Source organism: Hyperoodon ampullatus (assembly GCF_949752795.1).
Source record: "Hyperoodon ampullatus genome assembly, chromosome: 16".
NCBI lineage: Eukaryota > Metazoa > Chordata > Mammalia > Artiodactyla > Ziphiidae > Hyperoodon > Hyperoodon ampullatus.
In genome coordinates, this window is record NC_136929.1 from 34888863 (window position 1) to 34913239 (window position 24377).

The 24377-nt window shown below is 32.8% G+C and overlaps 1 protein-coding gene across 2 annotated transcripts in view; it reads left to right on the forward strand.

The window, feature by feature from the left end:
• KLHL1 (kelch like family member 1) overlaps positions 1-23339 on the forward strand; it is a gene marked incomplete at both ends in the record, with an annotated part of 395165 nt that extends 371826 nt beyond the window's left edge. For both annotated transcript variants that reach the window (XM_079721747.1, XM_079721748.1), the window contains 3 exons: positions 3350-3562; positions 12244-12415; positions 23280-23339. In XM_079721747.1, coding sequence (XP_079577873.1) covers positions 3350-3562; positions 12244-12415; positions 23280-23339 — 445 coding nt within the window. The remainder of the gene's footprint in view (positions 1-3349; positions 3563-12243; positions 12416-23279) is intronic.
• Positions 23340-24377: the final 1038 nt, after the last annotated feature.

Below are 24377 nucleotides of genomic sequence, written 5' to 3' on the forward strand. Positions count from 1 at the left end.
TTTATCACCTGCTATGACCTTTCATGTCCCTTGTCTTTACACATAATGCTTTCCCTGTATGTAATGCTTTCCCCTACTTCTTCATCTTACAAATGTCTACTCATCTTTCAACTCTAAGTTAAAATATTATGTTTCCTTTCTTGCCATGGAACTGTCAGCTGTCACTTCTTATGTTGTCAGTGCATTTACTTCTAGTATCAGATCCTTCTCTGCTCTTCATATTCTCAACATCTAATTTGTCATTGTAGTAAAACAAAACAGGGAATCAGTCTAAAGTATGATTAAATAGATTGTAAGAGGAGATCTGAGAAGATAACCTTGGATAATTGTCCATGAGTTTTTGTGTATACATTGCAACATTTATTCTAGCTGCAAAATATTTTCAAGTATTGAAATACATCTGTTGGTTTTAATAATTACTCCATAAAGCAGCCCCAAAGGACACTATTATCTCTTCTATACAATTACAATTTTCTCATTTCTTTTCCAAAGCTTTTTTTGAGGAAAAAATGTAGTGTATTTATTCTTTTCAACCAATTTTGCTCTAGTATTAATAATTTATATTACATTATCAAAATTACAACAATTTCATTGTTAATCTGTAGACTATATAATAGGAAGAACATTAAAAGGGCCATTTACCAAGTGAAATAAAACCCTGATTACCTAGCTTAGGCTTTAGTAAATAATTTATAAAATAACAGCTATGATGTATCAAACATTTATTTTACAAAAGAAACTGTCAGATATCATATAATTTTTATAGAGGTGTTACATAAATTTCTTTTGCATAAACCCATGTGTTACTGAGTTTCATTAGGAGAGGGTTCACATAAAAGGCAAAGAAATTGAATAAATAATGGTTTATAGTATATAATATATATATATAATTATATTAAGAAGTCAATGATGTTGTAACTTGTGAAATTTAAGGTACATTTTCTTTTCAAATATAAGGCTGTGCTAATAGGCTCAATATTTGACTTCTATAATGTGAGCAATATGTTTAATTAATTATCATTATTTTAATACATATTTAGCTATATATTTGTATATGTTAGCATTCTTTAATAATTTCAAAAAAAGTGTGATAAAGTATTGTATAGAATTATTTTAGTATCAACAATGCTGGGTTCAGATAAAGCAACAGTATAATTTGTCACTATAATGTGTATGAATAAACACAGTAACTTGAAGTCAACCATTCCATTAAAACAATAGAAAATAAAAAGGTGAATACTTTTCTTATATGTAAACTATGTACCAGGGACTGTGGTAGGTGCCCTTCATGAAAATACTTAACCAATAAATAAAATCTCTGCAAAAAGTTATTTTGCTAAGTTTTAATAACAATATCTCAATATTATAGCATACTTCTTTTGAATTAGATCTTTAATTTAAATGAAACAGAAATAAAGTTCAGATTTTGTGAAGCATTTAGGATGATAAAAACTTCCGAGTGAGTAATCATTTCACTTCTGGGTGACTTTGCAAGCTAAATTGTCCAATACTTGTCCCTTAAATTGCTCCTATTGGTTAATTTCAGCATACTGCAAGACTGAGAGCCAGCAGACAACTTGTGAGTAATCAAGCAAAGAGGCATTACATCCATAATGGGAACACCTGGGTAATCAAAAGTATTTTTTCATGGCAGACATTGAGAGAAACATAAACATCTTAAAAAATCTCCAGGATTTGAAGTCAGTTTAAATATCATATTTTAAACTTACTAAAGAATATTAGAAGAGGAATATTTAAATCTAAGGCCTAAACTATTTTATATACTAAGTAATAATGTTTTCCTATGCATTTACTTAGTTAGAATTAAGTCTGTTTACCAATATATTAAGCATAATGTCCATTAGTAAAGCAAAAATTTCATGACATCTAATCTTATTAAACCATAAACAAGTTATAACACTCCTCTACTCAAAATCCTCCCATGGCTTCCTGTTTCACTTAGGGAAAATGTCTACATTTGCTTTAGACTTTAGACAAACGTCTAAACACCTGTGTGAAGCCCACCCTTTACCCCCACCCATCATCTCCTCTGCTACCCCGCCCACTATCTCTGCTCCTGCTGTTCTGGCTTCCTTGCTGCCCCTGGAGCTTTGCACTAAACTGTTCAATCGACCTCAAATCTTCTCCCCCAGAGATATTCCTGAACTCACCTCCAAACACTACCATTTTCTCAAGTTTTGGGGCAAACATCACCTTCTCAATGAGACATTTTTTGATCATATATTTAAATTTGTAACTACAACTCCTGCTCCCACCATTTGCACTCCTGACCCCACTTCCCTGCTCTATGTGTCTACAGCCCTTCGTAGTATATAATATATGTGTTTACTGTGTGTATTATGTCTATATCGCTACTAGTAGAATTGAGTGCAATGAATTGTTTCTTGTTTTGTTCATGGATATATTCACAAAATTTGGGATGGTGTGTGACATATACTAGGCATTCAAATTTATGTGTTGAATAAATGAGTAAATAAATAAATTCAACTCTGTACCTTTCTGTGATACAATCCTCATGGCTATTATTAAATAAGCAAGAATGTTTTTACTAGGAATAGATAATGTATTTCTAATTTTGTATTCTATGAATGTATTTTAAGTACCATGTGTGCTGTAATATATTTTTTTCTGGGTTCCTATCATACTTCTCAGTAATGAAATAGCAAAATATGTGTATCAAGTAAATTTCAGCAATATTCAATCAGGCTAATATCATTGTACTCTTTTTTCCTATAAAGTTTTGTCTATCCAGAAACACATTAGATATAGTATAGGCGCTGAATAAGAAACCTAGTGTTATGACAGTATGTGTTTAAATTATTCCATTTATTTAGTGTTCTAAACTGTGAATACAGAACACAAGAAGTAGGCATGATTTACCTACTGGCAAAATCAATAGCAAAATCAATTGCTGAACAACAAGTAAGATAATTGATTTTCTTCTGATTATGCTCATTTTCAAGAAAAATTGAAGATAAATATATCTTATTTTTAAAATAGGCATTCCTCAATATTTATTAAAATAACATATTAGATGATTTAATTATTTACACAAAATAGTTTTAATCTAACATTCTAGAAATAAAGAGGTTAGAAAATTATCATTTTAATTTCATCTAGTATACAGCTTATTAAAATCATGGGATTCAGGTATACTTAATTAGTTATAATGTTCCTTTAATAAAAATTTCCATGTGAAGTAATATATTTTTAACACATTTGAGGCTCATGCTGTGATTGAAAATTTATTCATAAAGGACTTTTCCTTTCCTTCAATTGGTCATACAGACTGTAATACTAAATCATGTTTGCCCAATTGTGTTTTTAGGTTGTATTCAGTTGGAGGTCGTGATGGAAGTTCCTGTTTGAGTTCAATGGAATATTATGATCCTCACACAAATAAGTGGAACATGTGTGCTCCAATGTGTAAACGAAGAGGGGGTGTTGGAGTGGCCACATGTGATGGTTTTCTTTATGCAGTAGGAGGTCATGATGCTCCTGCTTCAAACCACTGTTCTCGGCTGCTAGATTACGTAGAAAGGTAAGACCCCCAAGGCACGGTTATAGTGAAAGAAAGAATGCGAATTATATTGATACCTAATGCAAGTGATTATAAAATTTGCATAATTTAAGAAAGTAAATTCAACTCCTACAGCTGCTTTATTAGTCTCTCGCTCATGCACGTGCTCACGTGCATGCGTGCCCGTGCACACACACACACACCACTTTATGCCTTACCTTATTTTTTCTTTCTTCACCCTCCCTCCCTCCTTCCTTCTGTCTTTTCTTCCATTCTTTTCAACTAATATTTTTTAAAAACCCTACAATTTATTTTCACATAATTCTAAAGTTATCTTTAAACTTCTCATTAATATGTTTTAAAAGGTCTATTAAAATGCAGTTTTAAATAATTTTTAAGATGCATGAATGTCTTTTAATTCTTTTTTTTTAAATGGATATTTTATTTATATGTTCTATTCATCCTGTTTTATTTGTTCTACTACTCTCTTCAAATTCGTAAAGGTGAATTATGAACTTTGCTTTATGCCATAACTTTCTTAATGTAAGACGGGCTTATTAGAACTATATTGCCTATTATCCTGGTGTATAGAAGAAGTATAGATCCTCTTTTAATTCCTTCCTAAAAATGGCAGGTGCACAGAGGCTGGAGTGAAAATTTACCTTGGCTTCAGTCTTGGTCCAACTATCCACACACTTCCTAGCATGGTTATGGCTGAATTCTCTTTAGTGGATGTGGATCTCTTAGCACTTTTATGTCATGTGAAGTAAGGATTAGAGAGTTAAGAAACTTACAGTGATATTTTCTATTACATAAGGAAACATGCTGATACATGAGGAAGTGAGATTAGGAAATGTTGAGGATAATTTATTTTTTATCACCTGGGATAGGATAAGTAATTCTACCTTAATGAATAACTTCAAAAGTTTTAGTGACTTAATACTATAATGCTCTTTTCTTTTCATGCTGTGTGTCCATGTGATATTATTACTCTAGTACCCAGAAGGACATATAAGCTAAAATATGGGCAACGCTGGTCTCCATGTCAGAAGGGAAAGCCAGAGAATAGTACTACATTGTTTATGCATTCTTAAAGATTCAGCCTTCAAGTAATATAATTCTCCTTTGTTGATACTTTGATGACAACTCAGTCACATGGCCACAGAATACTTCAGAGTGTGGAAAGACAGTATCTGACCTTGTACCTGGGAGAGGAATAGATGTCTGGAGGATCACACTGATGACCACAGCAATTTTCCTCTTAATATTAAGAAACCAAATCCTTTATATCTAAGCTTGATAGTGGAACAGTCATTGGAAGAAAGGGGCTCTCTCTCATTTATGATAATTTATTCTTAGGATATGTGAACATTTTTACTGAGAATAAGGCCATTGGCAAGAGATAGCTTTTAGTGAACATGTTCTGTTCAAACTTAAGCCACTTCTTGGATAAAATACAGAAATGTTTAACGATATTGCTACTCTGTAAAATGGACTGTAGATTTATGGCTATATATACACAGAGGATGGCATTAAGCTCACCACAGTTGCACTTCAATGTTCTCTTGTCCAATGAAATTAGGAACTATAGGTGCTAAAGTGAGGACAGTGGTCAGAGTCCAAATGAATAATTGTATGCTTTTATAAGCACAAACATGTAACTGTTTAGTTAAAAAATACTGCGAATAGAATGACAGGTTATTCACATTTTCCTTTGCTAAATTATTGGGAAACAATGACAAAAAAATGAATATGATGAGCCTCCTAGTTTTATGGCAAATATATAAATGCCACTAATAAAATGATATTTCATACACATTATTTTCTAAGTTTACTCTCTAATGCATTAAAATGTTGTTTGTGAACAGAGGCATAAAGAATTCAGTCTAGGAATACATTTATGGTGCAAATTTGTATTTAATTAAGCATAACTATTTTAAGTTATAGGATTGAAGTGGGGATGAACAGCTTAAGTAATGCAGAAGCACAGCATCATCATGATTCTTATCCGAGCTCATACCATGTGTCAGATTAACAACATTTTTTACAATTTCTATAAGATACATTCTATATTGATAATTTTACATAATGGTACCCCTGTAGAATTACCTTGCATGTGTAATGTAAGGAATGTTTCTTAGTATATAATCATAGGCAAACAAATCATTAGGAATAGCAGGTAGTGTACAATGTTATGTTTTATAGATAGATAAATATGTAAATAGACAAGTGTTGTTATATGACAATGATTTCTTATAGAAGTGTAAAGGTATTATAAAGCAGCAAAGTACAGTTATATAGCACCTATCAAAAATTGTAAAGTCAGGCTTTCTTAAATGCAAGGAATATTGGTACTTCAAATCAGAACAGATAAGAAAGCAGAGACTGAGTAAGAACGTGAAGTTTAGAATAGTTGCTGGAACAGTAAAAATTAATTTTGTAACCAAGCCTCACTCTAGTGAGAGCATATTAGTGGACAAAAGCAATGTGCAAAAATGCAGTAAGTTCTAGCAGAATTTAGACCCAGAAAGTGCAATTCATTAGAAAAAGCACATTCATCTATCTATTCACTTATTCAATAAATATTGTTTTGTGTTTGATTTCACTGTACTAAATAGACCTTAAAATGTATTAGAAAAAAAGAGATAAAGAAATGAATAATTAGAACTTTGAGATCACAAAGCTGGAAATCAGGCAATGGATCAGAAAATATGCTCAAAGCCATCAGTACCCCTGCTGGCTAATAAGAGATCAGGACTACATTTGCCCTTGAATCCCATTAATTAGACCTGATAGGAAAGGGGTGTCAAGATTAAAGGAAACTCCTAAACCTGCCTATGTAATATCCACTCTTGCTTCCTCCAATCTTTTCCCCTTAGAGTAGCCAGAGGAAACTTTTCTTAATACAGATTTGACCTGAAAGTGCAATGGAGTTTTCCTTTGTACGAATTAACAACATAATGAAAAAATTATTTGTTTTACATCAATTTTTCCACTAAACTAGATTCTATGTGCTGGCCAAGATTGTCTTGTCTATGCCTATACTCCTCCACTTGGCTCAATTCCTGGCACTGAGTAAGCACTTAACAAGCATTTATTAAATCAGTCAGACACTAAGAAAAAGAGGCCTCAAATTTCTCACAAGGAAAACATTATGAAGTATACTGTAAATTGGTAGGTAGGTAGGTAGGTAGGTAGCTAGCTAGCTAGCTAGATAGATATTTTAAGAGGGATGATAGAGAGATGGATGAATGTTCAGATGGATTGAAGGAAAGATAGACAGATTTTAAAAGGGATAAATGGAGGGATGGATAGATGGATGAATGTTTGGATGGACTGATGGAAAGATATATAGATAGATATTGATTTATTACTTCTCTATTTTCATGTGAACACCCATTTCCATCATCACTGGTTGAGGATTCATGATTTACATATACTTTAGGCATATCTTCAATACACAGAAAATTTTTGATTGAGACTAAAATATTAAGCAGTTATTCATATACCTGTTGAAAATTATATCATTATATCTTATCAACCAAACACTATTAACAACAATCACAATTTTAATATATAACTTATAATAAATATACTAAGTCAAAGTCTACTAAAATCTACTCCATTCATAATAGAAAAAATCATCTAAAATAACACTATTTAGCTTATTACTGTCAGGATATGACTCTATTTTTATCATCTTTAGATCTTTGTTAAAAATGAAATAATTTAAGATATGCTGTCTGACATACAGGGATAAATACATTATCTACTTAAATAATTCTTTTCAGATTACCATAAACATTAATATATAGAGCAAGTATGGAATTTTGGATTCATTCATTTCTTTTAATTTCTCATTTCATCCTTTTGGTTTAGACATAATCCAAGAATTTCTGAACACTGAAGAGAGATGATAAAGGAGAGACTTACTTTTTATTTAAATTATAGATGCTATACTAGGTCTTAAGTAGCACATTAATATATTAATTCACATTTTTTGATATGTGAGATCCTAAATTTTCTACAAAAATGTAATTGCTTGAATTGTTTAAAGTTAAAATGTTAGGTAGGCACTTTTTTACTTTATAATAAATATTTCTTTTTATTCTTCTTAAGATCTTACTGTTGGAACCAGCCAAATGAATGCAGCATGAAAATATATATTTTTTTGCCATTGTTTTTCTATTATTGTGCATGCATAATCTTTGCTACTTCTTTGATAACAAATTATGTTCAAATTTCTGGCAGAAATATATACAACAAATGGAGATCCTATGACAGTCTACATATATAAAGCCCTTGTTTTATAAGTAGATGCAAAAATTATTAACCTATACCATAGCCATACTAATTTATATTTGTGATTAATATTTGCCTCAGTAGCTTATGAGGCAAGTTTTATCTTTGAATTGTTCAGCTGGACACAGGGAGTGACAGAGTAATCTGTTGTCCTGGGATATTCTTCCTGGAATGCTGACATCATGGTAATTTATCTGAAAGCTTTGGAAGAAGGAGAACAATTCTGTGGAAGGTAGATGTACATGAAAAGATGAAACATGTGATGTCGTATATAGATGGAAGGTTATCAACACTGGTATTGAACTCTAAATTCATTTTCACATTGAGAAAGGTATTTAAAAATACATAATTTGGGCTCACTAGCACTAGTAAATTTTTCTACTATATGAGTAGAGAAAATAACTACATAAAGAATCTATTTCTCCTTAGTTTTGAACTGTTTAATGTATTTACTTTAAAAGTGAGTTTTTACTAGCATTAAGATCTTCTGTGTATGCTCCATGTTCTGTTGATTGACAATAGCTTAAATAATTTTTAAAACTTTAATGAGAAAGCTACACCTGAGAGGAGTCGGTGTTGCTTAGCAGGTCCTTGCTTTCTCCGGTTCTGTCACCAACTCATCTCTCCTTCCCTCAACCTTGAAGAGTAGATGTAATGGAATATGACCTAATCAAAATAGAGTTTTTCATACACCTTCATAGAAAAGATGAAATCAAATTAACTTTTAAAAATACGTTTGTATAAAAATAAGCAAAAACTGTTGAAAGGGGGAGCAGAAATCTAGTTATATTGTCCATTAAACATAAGAAATTTTTATCTTCTAATTGTGGAAATAACAATTCTTGAAAAAGTAATGGTACCTCAAAAATTTCAAGGGGGAGTTTCAATGAGAAACTAACTTTTGTTCTATTGTTGTCATATGCCTTTGGCAAATTTTCATTTTACAGCCAATTTTAACCACTATATACGGATGCATCTTTTTCCTGAGGGCTGTAAACTTTAAGAGTCCCTGATGCAGAGCTCACATTCTGACCATGAAGGCCAAGGTGAGACGTAGGAAAGGCAGATAGCCTAAATGCAAAAAGACAGCAGCCACCCCCCACCCGCTTTTTCTATTCTTTCTTTCTTTTTATAAACAGGCAACCCGAGGCAAAAAAGAATGCTTAGAACAAAATTTTGTCAAAAACGTGAACAGGCAATGACAATGTTCACTGTTAGTAATTGTTTGGAAAGAGCTTATACATCTGTGAATCTTTCCCTAAGCTAAAAAATGCTGTTTATTTCATTTGTGAGGTAACAATTATGTGTATCCCCAGGCTGAGAGGTAAATCCACAGAGTTCTAAACACAGAAAAATCCATTTAGATTCATTAATGTGAGAACAAGGATAACCATTATTGGGTAATTTTGAATTAGTGTGATTACTGCATAAATATCTGAGAGAGAGAGAGAGAGAGAGAAAGAGAGAGTGTGTGTGTAGGAGGGGGTAGGGTTTGGACTCAGTTTTTCTTTTGGTTTGGTTTGATTTTCTAGCAATATATATAAGTTTAAATATCATCACCATTGCCAGATATAAATTAAAAGATTGCAATTAAACACATGAAATATGTTACCTACCACTGAAAACAGGTATTTTTAATTCAAATATTTGGATCTTCTAGGAGAATACACTAATTTTTTTAACTTTTCTTCAGGAATTTGTAAAATGTGAAAAGAACGATATCTCTTTTGAAGCGTAGGATATTATTTTAAATGTGTACATAGATATAGGGCATACTAGTGATTTCTTAATTTTCCCTGAAGTATGAGTATATGAGAATATCTTCATTATATGAGCGTCACTTAAAATCTCAAAAGTCTTCAGAAATGCATTTATTATTCTTTAGTGCTCTTAGTGTTAGCTTTTTTTCTCAGTTTTTCTGCCTTTTTGCAAAGTGATAAAGTCTGCTATGTAGACAGTAGTTGAAAAAAATCCTATAGATCTGAATAATAATTACATGGGGACTAAAATAGGACTTCAGGAAAAGCTATTTAAGTGAAGTGATTGTGACAAAAGGCAGACTAGCTTCTATTGGAAAATGAATAAAATATAAAGAACGTTCACATTTCACTGACATTAGGAGTGTTACACATTCTTCCTTTTAAAGTTATTTTATAACAAAAATTTCCTGACAGAAAAGTAAACAACAACTCCCTGTATTCATTACCCAGATTCAACAACCATCACCAAATTGCTTCATCCATTCACCTTTACAGTATTTTTATTTCCTGAAGTATTTTAAAGTAATTCTTTACTTTAGCTCAAAACCTGTATGAATTCATCCCAGAAACAAACAATGGAAAATCATCAGAACTTTACATTTTTAGCATAATCGCAATGTCATTATCACAACTAATAAAAAATCTCTTATTATAATCTGATACCCAGAATTAAAATTTCGAAAATGTCTTAAACATCTTTTAACAGTTAGTCTATAAATTGGGATCCAAGTAAGTTTCACTCACTTTATTTTGTTACATTTTAAAGTCACATTTAATTTAGAACAGCTACTTCTTCTTAGTAATTCATTTTATTACTGGGCTTTTTTTCCCTGAAAAATTCAGTCAGGTATCTTATAAAATGTTCCACTTTGTGGATTGTACATTTTGATTCCTTGTGGTGTCTTTTCTTTTCTCATCTTTCCTTTTTTTTTTTGTCCTCTGTTTTTATGTTTATATATTTCAAAATATTCATGGTAGAAATTTAAATATCTTAAGGAAGATTTGATAGCATAGATTGCTTATTTTCATTTGTGTCTATGTGTGCCTGTGTCTACTTGTGATGTTTTACACTTATTAACTATAGCATATAAAATTACTTTTTTATTTGCCTGACAGTCTATGCTTAAAATTGTCCTGATTTTCAGGCATTCAACCAATCTCTTATTTCACATATATCATCTTGGCTGTCACAACTCCTCCAGACATGGTGCATAAATGCATGTAATGTCCTGGGAGAAATATTCTCTGCAAAATATAAATTCCAGATCCTTGGGGTCCTTCCAGTAATTTCTTTTGTAACAACCTTCTTTATTTTCAATAAACTGTATGTGGGTTTTTTGGCTTGTTTGTATTTGCTTCTTTTTTTTATTAAAATTTCATAACAAGATTGGAGTAGAAAAACAAACTAGGAATAAATTTGCTGTCATCCAGTCTTCTTTTATATTTCCTCTACTGGGTTCTTACTAGATGTTTTTGTATCTGAACCTGCAGTTGTAGGTTAAAGGCAAATAGGTGGCTTAATCATTCCTTCTTAGCTGAAATAAAGCTCACTCACCAAGGAATTCTTTGGTGTCATATCACCCAACATATAAAATCTCTGTATGTAATGTATGGTAATCGGACTCTCTGGAAATTTAATTATTTTTGGTTAAAATTCAATAATAATACTTGGACCCTCTGCTTCAATCTTTCCCTTCCAGTGAATCGTGAGTAATTGTCACTAAAAGATAACTCTGTTCATGTTGTACCTATTTCCTCAAGTTTCAATGGTTCCCTATTTTCCTATTGAGTAAGCACAAAATACTCTCTTACTCTGGGAATCAAGCAATTCATGAGCTGATCAAAAACCACTTTTTTTTTTTTTTTTTTTGCGGTACGCAGGCCTCTCACTGTTGTGGCCTCTCCCGTTGCGGAGCACAGGCTCCGGACGCTCAGGCTCAGCAGCCATGGCTCACGGGCCCAGCCGTTCTGCAGCATGTGGGATCTTCCTGGACCGGGACACGAACCCATGTCCCCTGAATCGTCAGGCGGACTCTCAACCACTGTGCCACCAGGGAAGCCCCAAAACCACCTTTTTAAACACTGCTTCTTCTCATACTCTTGAACCTGGCCACATTGCACACCTACTTTCCACAAAGCTGGCCATGCATTTTTATTAACACTGGTTTTCCTTTGTAAAACTATCTCTTTCTTTCTAGTAAATTTAGGATAGATTTTCAGATCTGATTTAAAGGAGACTTCAAATGTGAAGTATTTCATAATTGTCCCAGATTTTTAACCATTACTTCTGTCTCATGAGCATAACATTTTCTTGTACCTGTTTTAGAGAACCTCATTCTACTGTGGAACAGTAGTTATTTACATATCTGACTTCCTGTGGAAAGAAATCATGATATTCATTTTTGTAAGATGACTCAGCATCCATCCAATTAAGAGTCTAGGCATGTTTTTAAAATACCTTAAACTATAGAAAGCCAGACATTGTGGATATTGGCTCCTGAAAACCTGCTCAAATATTAAGTTTTTAGAAAAAAAAAAGTTAAGTTTTTTTTTTCATGGCTTGTTTTGAAAGGGCATCATTAATATAGTAAAAGTTCAATGTGACTAGAATATGTTATGTCCTTTATCCTTACATTTTAGATATGATCCCAAAACAGACACATGGACCATGGTGGCTCCTTTGAGTATGCCCAGAGATGCTGTTGGTGTCTGTCTCCTTGGTGACAGACTATACGCTGTTGGTGGCTATGATGGGCAGACATACCTCAACACTATGGAATCCTATGATCCACAAACTAATGAATGGACCCAGGTAAGATTGTTGCCAGTGTAAGTTACTTCACATATAAGAACTTATTTCACTTACTTCTTTTGGAGGAGAGGGGTACATACAGCAATGTATCTAGTCAAATTACTCTGAACTCAAAATGATTTATTTTGTCCATTTTCATGTTCATTTTGTAAAAAGTTTATTAAATCATATGTTTTTGTGTACTTTTCTCTTGTGTATTCTATACTTCAATAAAATTTATATTAGAAAGTTACATTCATGCTTCAGTGATAATTCCACTTTATTATAAGTCATAACAAGAGACAGGAACTGAATTTTAATTAGCTGAAGCAAAAAATGAAAGTGGAATATATTGGTTCAAAAAAACTCATCTTTAAAATATTTGGTTTCAGAGATAATAAAAATAAGAGAATGGAAACCTGCAGATAACAACTTTCTGCCTCCCGTTTTTGCTTGACTATCTTTGTTAGGTTGATTGCTACTCACTGCAGAGAGAATTTTCTATGGAGTGGTGCTGCTAGAAACTCCAAGTGGGAATCCTCACAGCCATAATCAGAAAATAAAAGAATTCTTTGTTCAAAAGAGACCCCAAAACAAACAGCAAAGAGCTCTGAATGGTCTGTCGTATAAAGCACTCATTCCTGGACAAACACTTTGGCCAAGAATATGGAGTGAAATAATTGGCTGATCTTAGCTTAGCCTTTGAACATACACTGTAGTTAGAGATTCAGGATCATGCTCAGAGACGCTCACAATCTGGTCGAAGATCTGGAGTATTTGGGTTGGGGTGTGTGTGAGTGCTGGGGAAAGATGAGAGGAGGACAACTTAATTCTGGTGGAAAATAACTTATGCTGTACAGTTACTGTAACTTTGCTTGTAATGAAGAGAATGGGTATATTTTCAGACTTTTGTCCTTATATTCAATTTCTCCCTACTTTCTTTCTTTGCCAAATCTCTCAATATTTCTTATTTCTCTCCTTTATCAGAAACTTAAAAATGAGAAACTATTTAAACAAACCAATTTTCCATCAATGGATGCAGTTAAATTCCAAAGTCTTACTTAGTTGAAGCAAGATAATAACCTCATCTCCTCTTATTCCTTAATGTATAAAAGGGTTTATTTTTGGTCATAGAAATTGACTAAAATTTGATTGAAGTAAATTTCTTTGAAAAAATGTTAACTTTTAAAGATACATAACTTCCTTGATTGTGTCAGTTTTGATGATATGTGTTCAACTACAATATTAAATAGGATGATTTTGAAGTACAAAACCAGACTCCTCATGGTCAGACTAAGGTATCTGCCTTATGAAACTTCCTCTTCCCCAAGGGAAAATCCTTTGTTTCAAATGAAGAGGCATTTGGCTAAGAAGGAAGAAAAAAGGTGGAATGGAGGAACAAACAGGACGAATTTGGAAAACTAGGTCCTGCGATGTTCTATGTTTTACTTTAACTGTGAGAAAGAAGCATTCCTTATCCAGAGAGCAGCAAATATAAAATAAGCTGTAATTATTGCACTGAGATTTTAGAAGATATATTTTAATTCTTTACCTTCCTGAGTCCCTAGTGTTTACAAAGGGAGCACTGCTATGACTGTTGACTTGCTAAGGAAATGTACCAGTTCAGCAGTATATATTTTAAATGTGCTACTTTTACAAATGAACATTAAATAAAGGAAGTTTATGGGCATATAAATGATATAATATCTTCATTATATATTTATAGAAATGAGCCATTATGCTTATCATTCCTCTATAATTGAAATCAAAATAATGTATGTAGTAGTAATGGGTAAAAGCATCCTAAAGGCCATTTGCCCTCATCTGTATTTTATTACACTCTTTTGGATCATATAGTATCTTACAAAGAGCAAAGTGGTATTTAAGATGTTTTATAACGTTCATCCACCAGAGGGCAGACAGCAGAAGCAAGAAGAAATACAATCCTGCAGCCTGTGGAACAAAAACCACATTCACAGAAACATAGAAAAGATGAAAAGGCAGAGGGGTATGTACCAGATGAAGGAACAAGATAAAACACCAGAAAAACAGCTAAATGAAGTGGATATAGGAAATGTTCCAGAAAAAGAATTCAGAATAATGATAATGAAGATGATCCAGGACCTTGGAAAAAGAATGGAGGCAAAGATCGAGAAGATGAAAGAAATGTTTAACAAAGATGCAGAAGAATTAAAGAACAAACAAACAGAGATGAACAATACAATAACTGAAATGAAAACTACACTAGAAGGAATCAATAGCAGAATAACTGAGGCAGAAGAATGGATAAGTGACTTGGAAGACAGAATGGTGGAATTCACTACTGTGGAATGGAGTGAAGAAAAAAGAATGAAAAGAAATGAAGACAGCCTAAGAGACCTCTGAGACAACATTAAACACAACAACATTCGCATTATAGGGGTCCCAGAAGGAGAAGAGAGAGAGAAAGGACCTGAAAAATATTTGAAGAGACTATAGTCAAAAACTTCCCTAACATGAGAAAGGAAGCAGCTACCCAAGTCAAGGAAGGGCAGCGAGTCCCAGGCAGGATAAACCCAAGGAGAAACATGCCGAGACACATAGTAATCATATTGGCAAAAAATAAAGACAAAGAAAATTTATTGAAAGCAGCAAGGGAAAAATGACTAATAATATAAAAGGGAACTCCCATAATGTTAACAGCTGATTTCTCAGCAGAAACTCTACAAGTCAGAAGGGAGTGGCATGATATACTTAAAGAGGTGAACGGGAAGAACCTACAACCAAGATTACTCTACCCATCAAGGATCTCAGTCAGATTCGATGGAGAAATCAAAAGCTTTACAGACAAGCAAAAGCTAAGAGAATTCAGCACCACCAAACCAACTCTACAGCAAATGCTAAAGGAACTTCTCTAAGTGGGAAACACAGAGAAGAAAAGGACCTACAGAAACAAACCCAAAACAATTAAGAAAATGGTCATAAGAACATGCATATCAATAATTACCTTAAACGTGAATGGATTAAATGCTCCAACCAAAAGACAGAGGCTTGCTGAATGGATACAAAAACAAGACCAATATAGATGCTGTCTACAAGAGACCCACTTCAGACCTAGGGGCACATAAAAACTTAAAGTAAGGGGATGGAAAAAGATATTCCATGCAAATGGAAATCAAAACAAAGCTGGAAGAGCAATACTCATATCAGATAAAATAGACTTTAAAATAAAGAATGTTACAAGAGACAAGGAAAGACACTACATAATGATCAAGGGATCAATCCAAGAAGAAGATACAACAATTATAAATATATATGCACCCAACATAGGAGCACCTCAATACATAAGGCAACTGCTAACAGCAATAAAATAGGAAATTGACAGTAACACAATAATAGTGGGGGATTCTGACACCTCACTTACACCAATGGACAGATCATCCAAAATGAAAATAAATAAGGAAACAGAAGCTTTAAATGACACAATAGACCAGATAGATTTAATTGATATTTATAGAAAATTCCATCCAAAACCAGCAGATTACACTTTCTTCATGGAAGATTCTCCAGGATAGATCACATCTTGGGTCACAAATCAAACCTCAGTAAATTTAAGAAAATTGAAATGATATCAAGCATCTTTTCTGACCACAATGCTATGAGATTAGAAACGAATTACAGGGAAAAATAAGTAAGAAAACACAAACACATGGAAGCTAAACAATACCTTATTAAATAACCAAGAGATCACTGAAGAAATCAAAGAGGAAATCAAAAAAAGAGCTAGAGACAAATGACAATGAAAACACAATGATCTGTAACCTATGGGATACACCAAAAGCAGTTCTATGAGGGAAGTTTATAGCTATACAAGCCTACCTCAAGAAACAAGAAAAATTCCAAATAAACAATCTAACTTTACACCTAAAGAAACTAGAGAAAGAAGAACAAACAAAACTCAAAGTTAGCAGAAGGAAAGAAATCATAAAGATCAGAGCAGAAGTAAATGAGATAGAAATTAACAAAACAATAGCAAAGATCAATAAAATTAAAAGTTGGTTCTTTGAGAAGATAAACAAAATTGATAAACAATTAGCCAGACACATCAAGAAAAAACGGGAGAAGACTCAAATCAATAAAATTAGAAATGAAAAAGGAGAAGTTACAATGGAAACCTCAGAAATACAAAGCTTCCTAAGAGACTACTACAGGCAACACTATGCTAATAAAATGGACAACCTGTAAGAAATGGACAAATTCTTCAAAAGGTATAACCTTCCAAGACTGAACCAGGAAGAAATAGAAAATATGAACAGACCAATCACAAGTAATGAAATTGAAGCTGTGATTAAAAATCTTCCAACAAACAAAAGTCCAGGACCAGATGGCTTCACAGGTGAATTGTATCAAACATTTACAGAAGAGCTAACACCCATGCTTCTCAAACACTTCCAAAAAATTTCACAGGAAGGACACCCCCAATCTCATTCTATCAGGCCACCATCACCCTGATATCAAAACCAGACAAAGATACTACAAAAAAGAAAATTACACACCAATATCACTGATGAATATAGATGCAAAAATCCTCAACAAAATGCTAGCAAACAAAATCCAACAACACATAAAAAGGATCATACACCATGATCAAGTGGGATTTATCCCAGGGATCCAAGGATTCTTCAGTATATGCAAATCAATCAATGTGATACACCATATTAACAAATTGAAGAATAAAAACCATATGATCATCTCCATAGATGCAGAAAAAGCTTTTGACAAAATTCAACACCCATTTATTATAAAAACTCTCCAGAAAGTGGGCATAGAGGGAACCTACCTCAACATAATAAAGGCCATATATGACAAACCCACAGCAAACATCATTCTCAGTGGTGAAAAAGTGAAAGCATTTCCTCTAAGATCAGGAACAAGACAAGGATGTCCACTCTCACCACTATTATTCAACATAGTTTTGGAAGTCCTAGCCATGACAATCAGAGAAGAAAAATAAATAAAATGAATACAAATTGGAAAAGAAGAAGTAAAACTGTCACTGTTTGCAGATGACATGATACAATACATAAAGAATACTGAAAATGCCACCAGAAAACTACTAGAGTTAATCAATGAATTTGGTAGAGTTGCAGGATACAAAATTAATACACATAAATCTCTTGCTTTCCTATACACTAATGATGAAAAATCTGAAAGAGAATTTAAGAAAACACTCCCATTTACCATTGCAACAAAAATAATAAAATACCAAGGAATAAACCTACCTAGTGAGACAAAAGACCTGTATGCAGAAAACTATAAGACACTGAAGAAAGAAATTAAAGATGGTACCAACAGATGGAGAGATATACCTTGTTCTTGGATTGGAAGAATCAATATTGTGTAAATGACTACTACCCAAAGCAATCTACAGATTCAATGTAATCCCTATCAAATTACCAATGGCATTTTTTGTGGAACTAGAACAAAAAATTTAAAATTTGTATGGGGACTCAAAAGACCCCAAATAGCCAAAGCAATCTTGAGGGAAAAAATAAATGGAGCAGGAGGAATCAGAGCCCCTGACTTCAGACTATACTACAAAGCTACAGTAATCAAGACAGTATGGTACTGACACAAAAACAGAAATATTGATAAATGGAACACAAGAGAAAGCCCAGAGATAAACCCACACACCTCTGGTCAACTAATCTATGACAAAGGAGACAAGGATATACAATGCAGAAATGACAGTCTCTTCAATAAGTGGTTTTGGGAAAACTGGACTGCTACATGTAAAAAAAAATGAAATTAGAACACTCCCTAACACCATACTCAAAAATAAACTGAAAATGGATTAGAGACCTAAATGTAAGACCAGACACTATAAAATTCTTAGAGGAAAACATAGGAAGAACATTCTTTGACATAAATCACAGCAAGATCTTTTTTGATCCACCTCCTAGATTAATGGAAATAAATACAAAAATAAACAAATGGGACCTAATGAAACTTCAAAGCTTTTGTACAGTAAAGGAAACCATAACCAAGATGAAAAGACAACCCTTAGAATGTGAGAAAATATTTGCAAATGAATCAACGGACAAAGGATTAATCTCCAAAATATATAAACAGCTCATGCAGCTCAATATTAAAGAAATAAAGAACCCAATCCAAAAATGGGCAGAAGACCTAAATAGACATTTCTCCAAAGAAGACATACAGATGACTAAGAAACACATGAAAAGCTGCTCAACATCACTAATTATTAGAAAAATGCAAATCAAAACTACAATGAGGTATCACCTCACACCAGTTAGAATGGACACCATCAGAAAATCTACAAACAACAAATGCTGGAGAAGGTGTGAAGGAAGGGGAAACCTCTTACACTGTTGGTGGGAATGTAAATTGATACAGCCACTATGGAGAACATTATGGACGTTCCTTATAATACTAAAAGTAGAATTACCATATGATCCAGCAATCCCACTATGGGGTATATACCCAGAGAACACCGTAATTCAAAAAGACACATGCACCCCAATGTTCATTGCAGAACTATTTACAATAGCCAAATCATGGAAGCAACCTAAATGCCCATTGACAGATGAATGGATAAAGAAGTTGTGGTACATATATACAATGCAATATTACTCAGCCATAAAAGGGAACAAAGCTGGGTCATTTGTTGAGACGTGGATGGATCTAGAGACTGTCATACAGAGTGAAGTAAGTCAGAAAGAGAAAAACAAATATCGTATGTTAATGCATGTATATGGAACCTACAAAAATGGTACAGATGAACTGGTTTGTAGGGCAGAAGTTGAGACACAGATGTAGAGAACAAAAGTATGGACACCAAGGGAGGAAAGCCGTTGGGTGGTGGGAATGGTGGTGTGATGATTTAGGCAATTGGAATTGACATGTATACACTGATGTGTATAAAATTGATGACTAATAGTAACCTGCCTCATTAAAAAAAAAAAAAATATATATATATATAAAATGTTTGATAATAACTTTATTTTAGCACAATAAACATTAATTTTAAAGTTCTTAAGTACTTTAAGATTTTACATCCACATTTATCATTATTTATATTTTTAAGACTTTCAAGGAACCATCAGCAAACCCACACAAAATCCCTTTGAAATTCCAGGCCACTAGAGAAAGTTCTGGTATTTGCTGGATAATGCTTGTCACCTTCCCTTCACTTACCCCATAAATGGACAATATCATCTGGTTATTCCATTTACTACTAGTACCATAAAATGGCTATGCATTAGAATGAATAAGCAAATATATTAAAATATATAATAGTGCATATTTGGAAAATTTCCCAAGCTAGCTAGAATTGGAAATAATGTAAATAGATTAGAGAGTATTTGCCAGATTCATGTCTTAATAGTTACACAGAGAACAAATGCATGCATGCTTGCAGGTGTGTGTGTGTGTGTGTTTGTGTTTTAAGTAAATTTGACTTTGCCATTTAACATTGTTATTTTGTGTTTTTGCATTTGATTTGAAAAAACAATATGTGTGCTTCAAAACATAGAAAGAAAAATTTAATTCCATTTCCCCTATCCTGGCTAAAATCACCCTTTCATGTCTTCCTTGGTACAATGTTGTAGTGCTGTCTTTCTGCATCTACCTGCAGCTGTAAAGAAACAAAGATAGTGTGTCATTTACTGTCATATCTCCAAAAACTGACATAGTTGCTGGCATGGGGTGAGAGATATGTGAATATTTCTTAAATAAATTTATTGTGAATTATTTTTGCAATTCAGTTTACTTTGTTGTGCATGGATTTAGTTTATTTACATATAATAGATATATAAGATGCTTAGAGTGAGTTTCAGGGAAGCCTGGTGAGATATTTAAATCTTCAGTTGCTTTTTAATAATTGGTTTCATGCCAACCTTCTTAGGTTATCATACTAAGGCTGAAAGGTATAACCTTGGGGAGAGAACAGGACAGATTTTTTAAAATATGTATTAAGTAAGATAAAACTGGACCAAGGGGGAAAAGGGGAAGAGTTGTCAAATATTTAAAATGTATTTTTGTAGAATATATCAAATGCTTAAAATGGAATGATAAATGCTGGGGTAAGGGGAATACTTAACACTATGATAGAACTTAAGTGTGTTGGGTAGAGAAATCTTCTTTCAGGAAATGATATGTAGAGTGAAGCATAGAAAATGAGTAATAGTTAAACAGATAAAAATATGGGGAGTGGTTTGGTTTAAGGAAGAGAATTTTTAAAGAGCCGCAGGAAGGAGAACACATGGCATGTTTCATTCAGCAATAAATAAAGCGGTGAGCAGTAAGTTTGGAGAGATAAATTATGTCTATATCATATAGGACCAGAAACCATGTTATATAATCTTGACTTTACCATAAACGTAAAGGAGAGCTAATGAAGGATTTTAGACAGGGAAAGTAAATCATCAGAATTGTGCTTTAAAATGATTGCACTTGATGAGAAGTGAAAAACAATTAGGAGAAAGCAAGGTAAGAGTTGGAAATTTATTAGGATATATTTTACTAATCCACTGTAGGGGTGGACAATTTCTCCTTCTTCCCTTCTTGTTTCTTCAGCTAATGAAACAATTAAATTGACATAAAACAAATTAATGGGAGAAAAACAAATTAAATTTTGTACATAAGGAAACCCCATAAATACATGAGACTCAAAGAAGTGACCAAAGCAGGAAGCTTTGATATTTTTTAGACAAAGAAACAATAAATTCATGAAGTACTGAGTAGACAAATTGGTTTGGGATTGAGGTAGTAAATTGGTGAAGAAGTTACAAGGTTTGTTTACACAGCCTTCTTGGCCCTAAATTCCCTATGTCTGATGATAAATATGCCTCTATCCTCCTGGTTCATAGAGGGTACCATTTCACATGGGAGATTTATCTCCTGCTTTAATGGATCAAAGGAGGGTCAGAGTGTCCTTCTTGTGTCCGGCATCCCTCAGGTACCTTTAGTTCAAAATAATCAATATGCCAAAGTGGCATACCCTAGCGTGGCATATTCTGCTCCCCTTCACACTCAAGGCGAAACTGTAATCTGAACTGGGTTGAAGACAGTACGAATGGGTATAATTAAGTTGGTTGGAGAGATAGTTATAGGACTTGATGGTTATTTACCTGCAAGGTTGAGGGAGGTGAAACTAAGTGTCATGGATGTGCTCTAGGTTCCTGTCTTGAGCAACTGGTTAGAAAGTGGTGGCATTCACTGGTAAAATAAATACAGGAGGAATAGTAAACTCGGGGGAAAAAAGCAGACATTCATTTTTACACACACATATAAGCATGTATAGAAATATAGATGCAAATGTAGATACAGACATAAAGTGAATGTATGTACATTATATTTCACCTAGAAACTATGCATAGTATTTTTCAGTATTGAATGAACATCAGAGAGTATTTGGGAAACTTCAAAAATACATCTACCCAATACTCATCCAATTCCTATTGAATGGTGGGCCTTGAGTACTTATACTTTGTAAAAGTCCCTTAGATGACTCTGATGTGAAACAATGCTTCAAAATCATTGGAAACTAAAAGAGAGACAATGGAAACTGTGTGCATTTTGGAGTCAGAAATATTTCAGATTGTGGACATTGATGTTACCAGATTTACATATTGTCTCTTGACACTGCATTCACATGCCTGTTATACAGAGATGACAACATATGATGGGATTATAAATGTGACAGTGATCTATAAAAATTATTCTTAACACACAATACACTATCAATATATCACATACCCCTTTTCACTTCTCATTTTGAGCAAATATGTATGAAAAAGACAAGATATGTTATATTAGCTTTTTTAAAAATAGGGTATTAAATAAAAGGAATAAAAAAAAAGTCATATGGGAAGTTTTTTTGGTTTTGTTTCTGTTTTTATTTTTAACCTGCAAGAGGGATGGCAGGTAACAATAAGCACAGTTAAAAGAACTAGTAGATAATTAGATAATGATGGTAATTTTCATATTTAGAGAGTGAGACCATGTCCTTTCTCAATCAATAAGATAATGTATGTGATCTGAGGTTGTTTTGCTCATAGCTATTTTATTTGTTACATTTTATTCCTTTCTCTTTGAAATTATATCCTGTAATTTCTCATCTAGCTAATGTTTTTATGTGTGTATTCTTAGAAAACTGTAATAAAAATCATTGATATGAAAAAGTTCAAATTACTAAAATCTTAGTTTACCTCTATGGAATAAATTTTCATTACAAACTTTTTAAAAATTATTGTTTTTATATATTTCTAACCAATTTCATATTCAGGATTATTTTAAAAATCTCAGTTCTCATTTCAATGACAAGCATAATGTAGACTTAAAAAAATAGGCCCTGTAGCAATGGTAATTATGGCCTAATAATAACAAAATATTGAAGCTATATCACTGTATGTCTCTGTTTAGAATGAATGAATAACACATTTAATTCAGTATAATATCTTGGGAAATAACTTCACAATGACTTCAATAGTGAAATAGCTATTTCATCTAAAATATACTCCAAGCTGTCACTATGAAATATCATCACAAATGTGTCCATGCAAGCTCTAGAATAAATCTTTGCTGGAAACTTTTCTTAAACAGCTTCATTTCACTAAAAATCATTAAAGAATTTATTAGTTTCATTAAAAATTCTGTAAATGATTTCAGGTTTAAAAAATTTCAATATACATATTATTGTTTTATGTAAATGTCATTTTCATTGTTTCCATTTATATTATACTACTTGTGGATAAATTGGGAAAAGATAAGCACATTTATTAATGATTTTCATGCATATGAATGAGTGGTTTAAATACATTGTAATTTGTATATTTTAAGACAGTAAAATTTGTGTTAAATTCTGTTTTATCTTTTTCAACAGATGGCTTCCTTGAATATTGGGAGAGCAGGTGCCTGTGTAGTAGTCATCAAGCAACCTTGACTTATTTTTATTTGGATATATTTTAATTGCTGGAATGGTTATTTTTATATCAGAGGGCAAGAATGAGAACTTCCTGAGATAGACATTCTTCAAGAACAAAGATTTTGGTAGATTTACCTACTGATGTCAAAAGAAATAGAAGATCAAACAGAATTATGGGAAACAAGAAAACAAACTGCTCTGGGAACACTATCTAGTCATGTGTTAGTTCAGGAATGGTTATTGGTAATTTGTTTTGTATTGTAGCATACAGTAACTAGAGTTACCAAAGGCTTGTTTTTCTTGAGCAATTAAAAGGAGAAACCAAGATTTGTGACATGGATAATTTCATGACCACAGTTTATTCAATTGTTTTATAATCTGTGGAGATACCAAGAGGTTGCCAAGAGTAGAAGACATGATATTTCATCTGACAGAATTTGATCAATTTACTATTTTCCTACTCAGATGTGATCATGCCAGGAGGTGGAATGATGTTTATTAAAACAAACATGCTTCTTCCTAATTTTCCTAAACTACGAACTGAGAAACAGATTCATGCTTGTCTCTTGCATTCAGAAAATAAATCAAAGCTGCATATATCATCTGAGAGGATGGTTGGATTTTATTGTAACTGTATTAGAAATTTGAAGCTGGAAAACACAAAGGATCTTTTTCATTAAGCTTACCACATTGCTTTGCTTTTTGAACACACTGAGCCAAAGAATCAGTACAATTATAGGCTTTTGCCTTATGATGAGTTCAGTGTAAGCATGGAAGTTAGTTATTATGAATGTTATATATATATATATATCCATTGCATGTTGAAGTCCTTTAGAATTTTGTTCATAAAGAATGTTAGAAATTTGAGAGAGAAATCTATGATCCATTCATTTGGAGTGTTAATCATCATTGTTAGAAGGAAAGCAGGCTTCAGATTCTCATTCCCCACTTTTCAAACTTGTTACATTGATATGCACATTATTTTATGCCAATGTTTGTAATTGTTTAAAGCATATAGTAGAAACATTACACAATGTCCTTAATAGTCCATGTAAA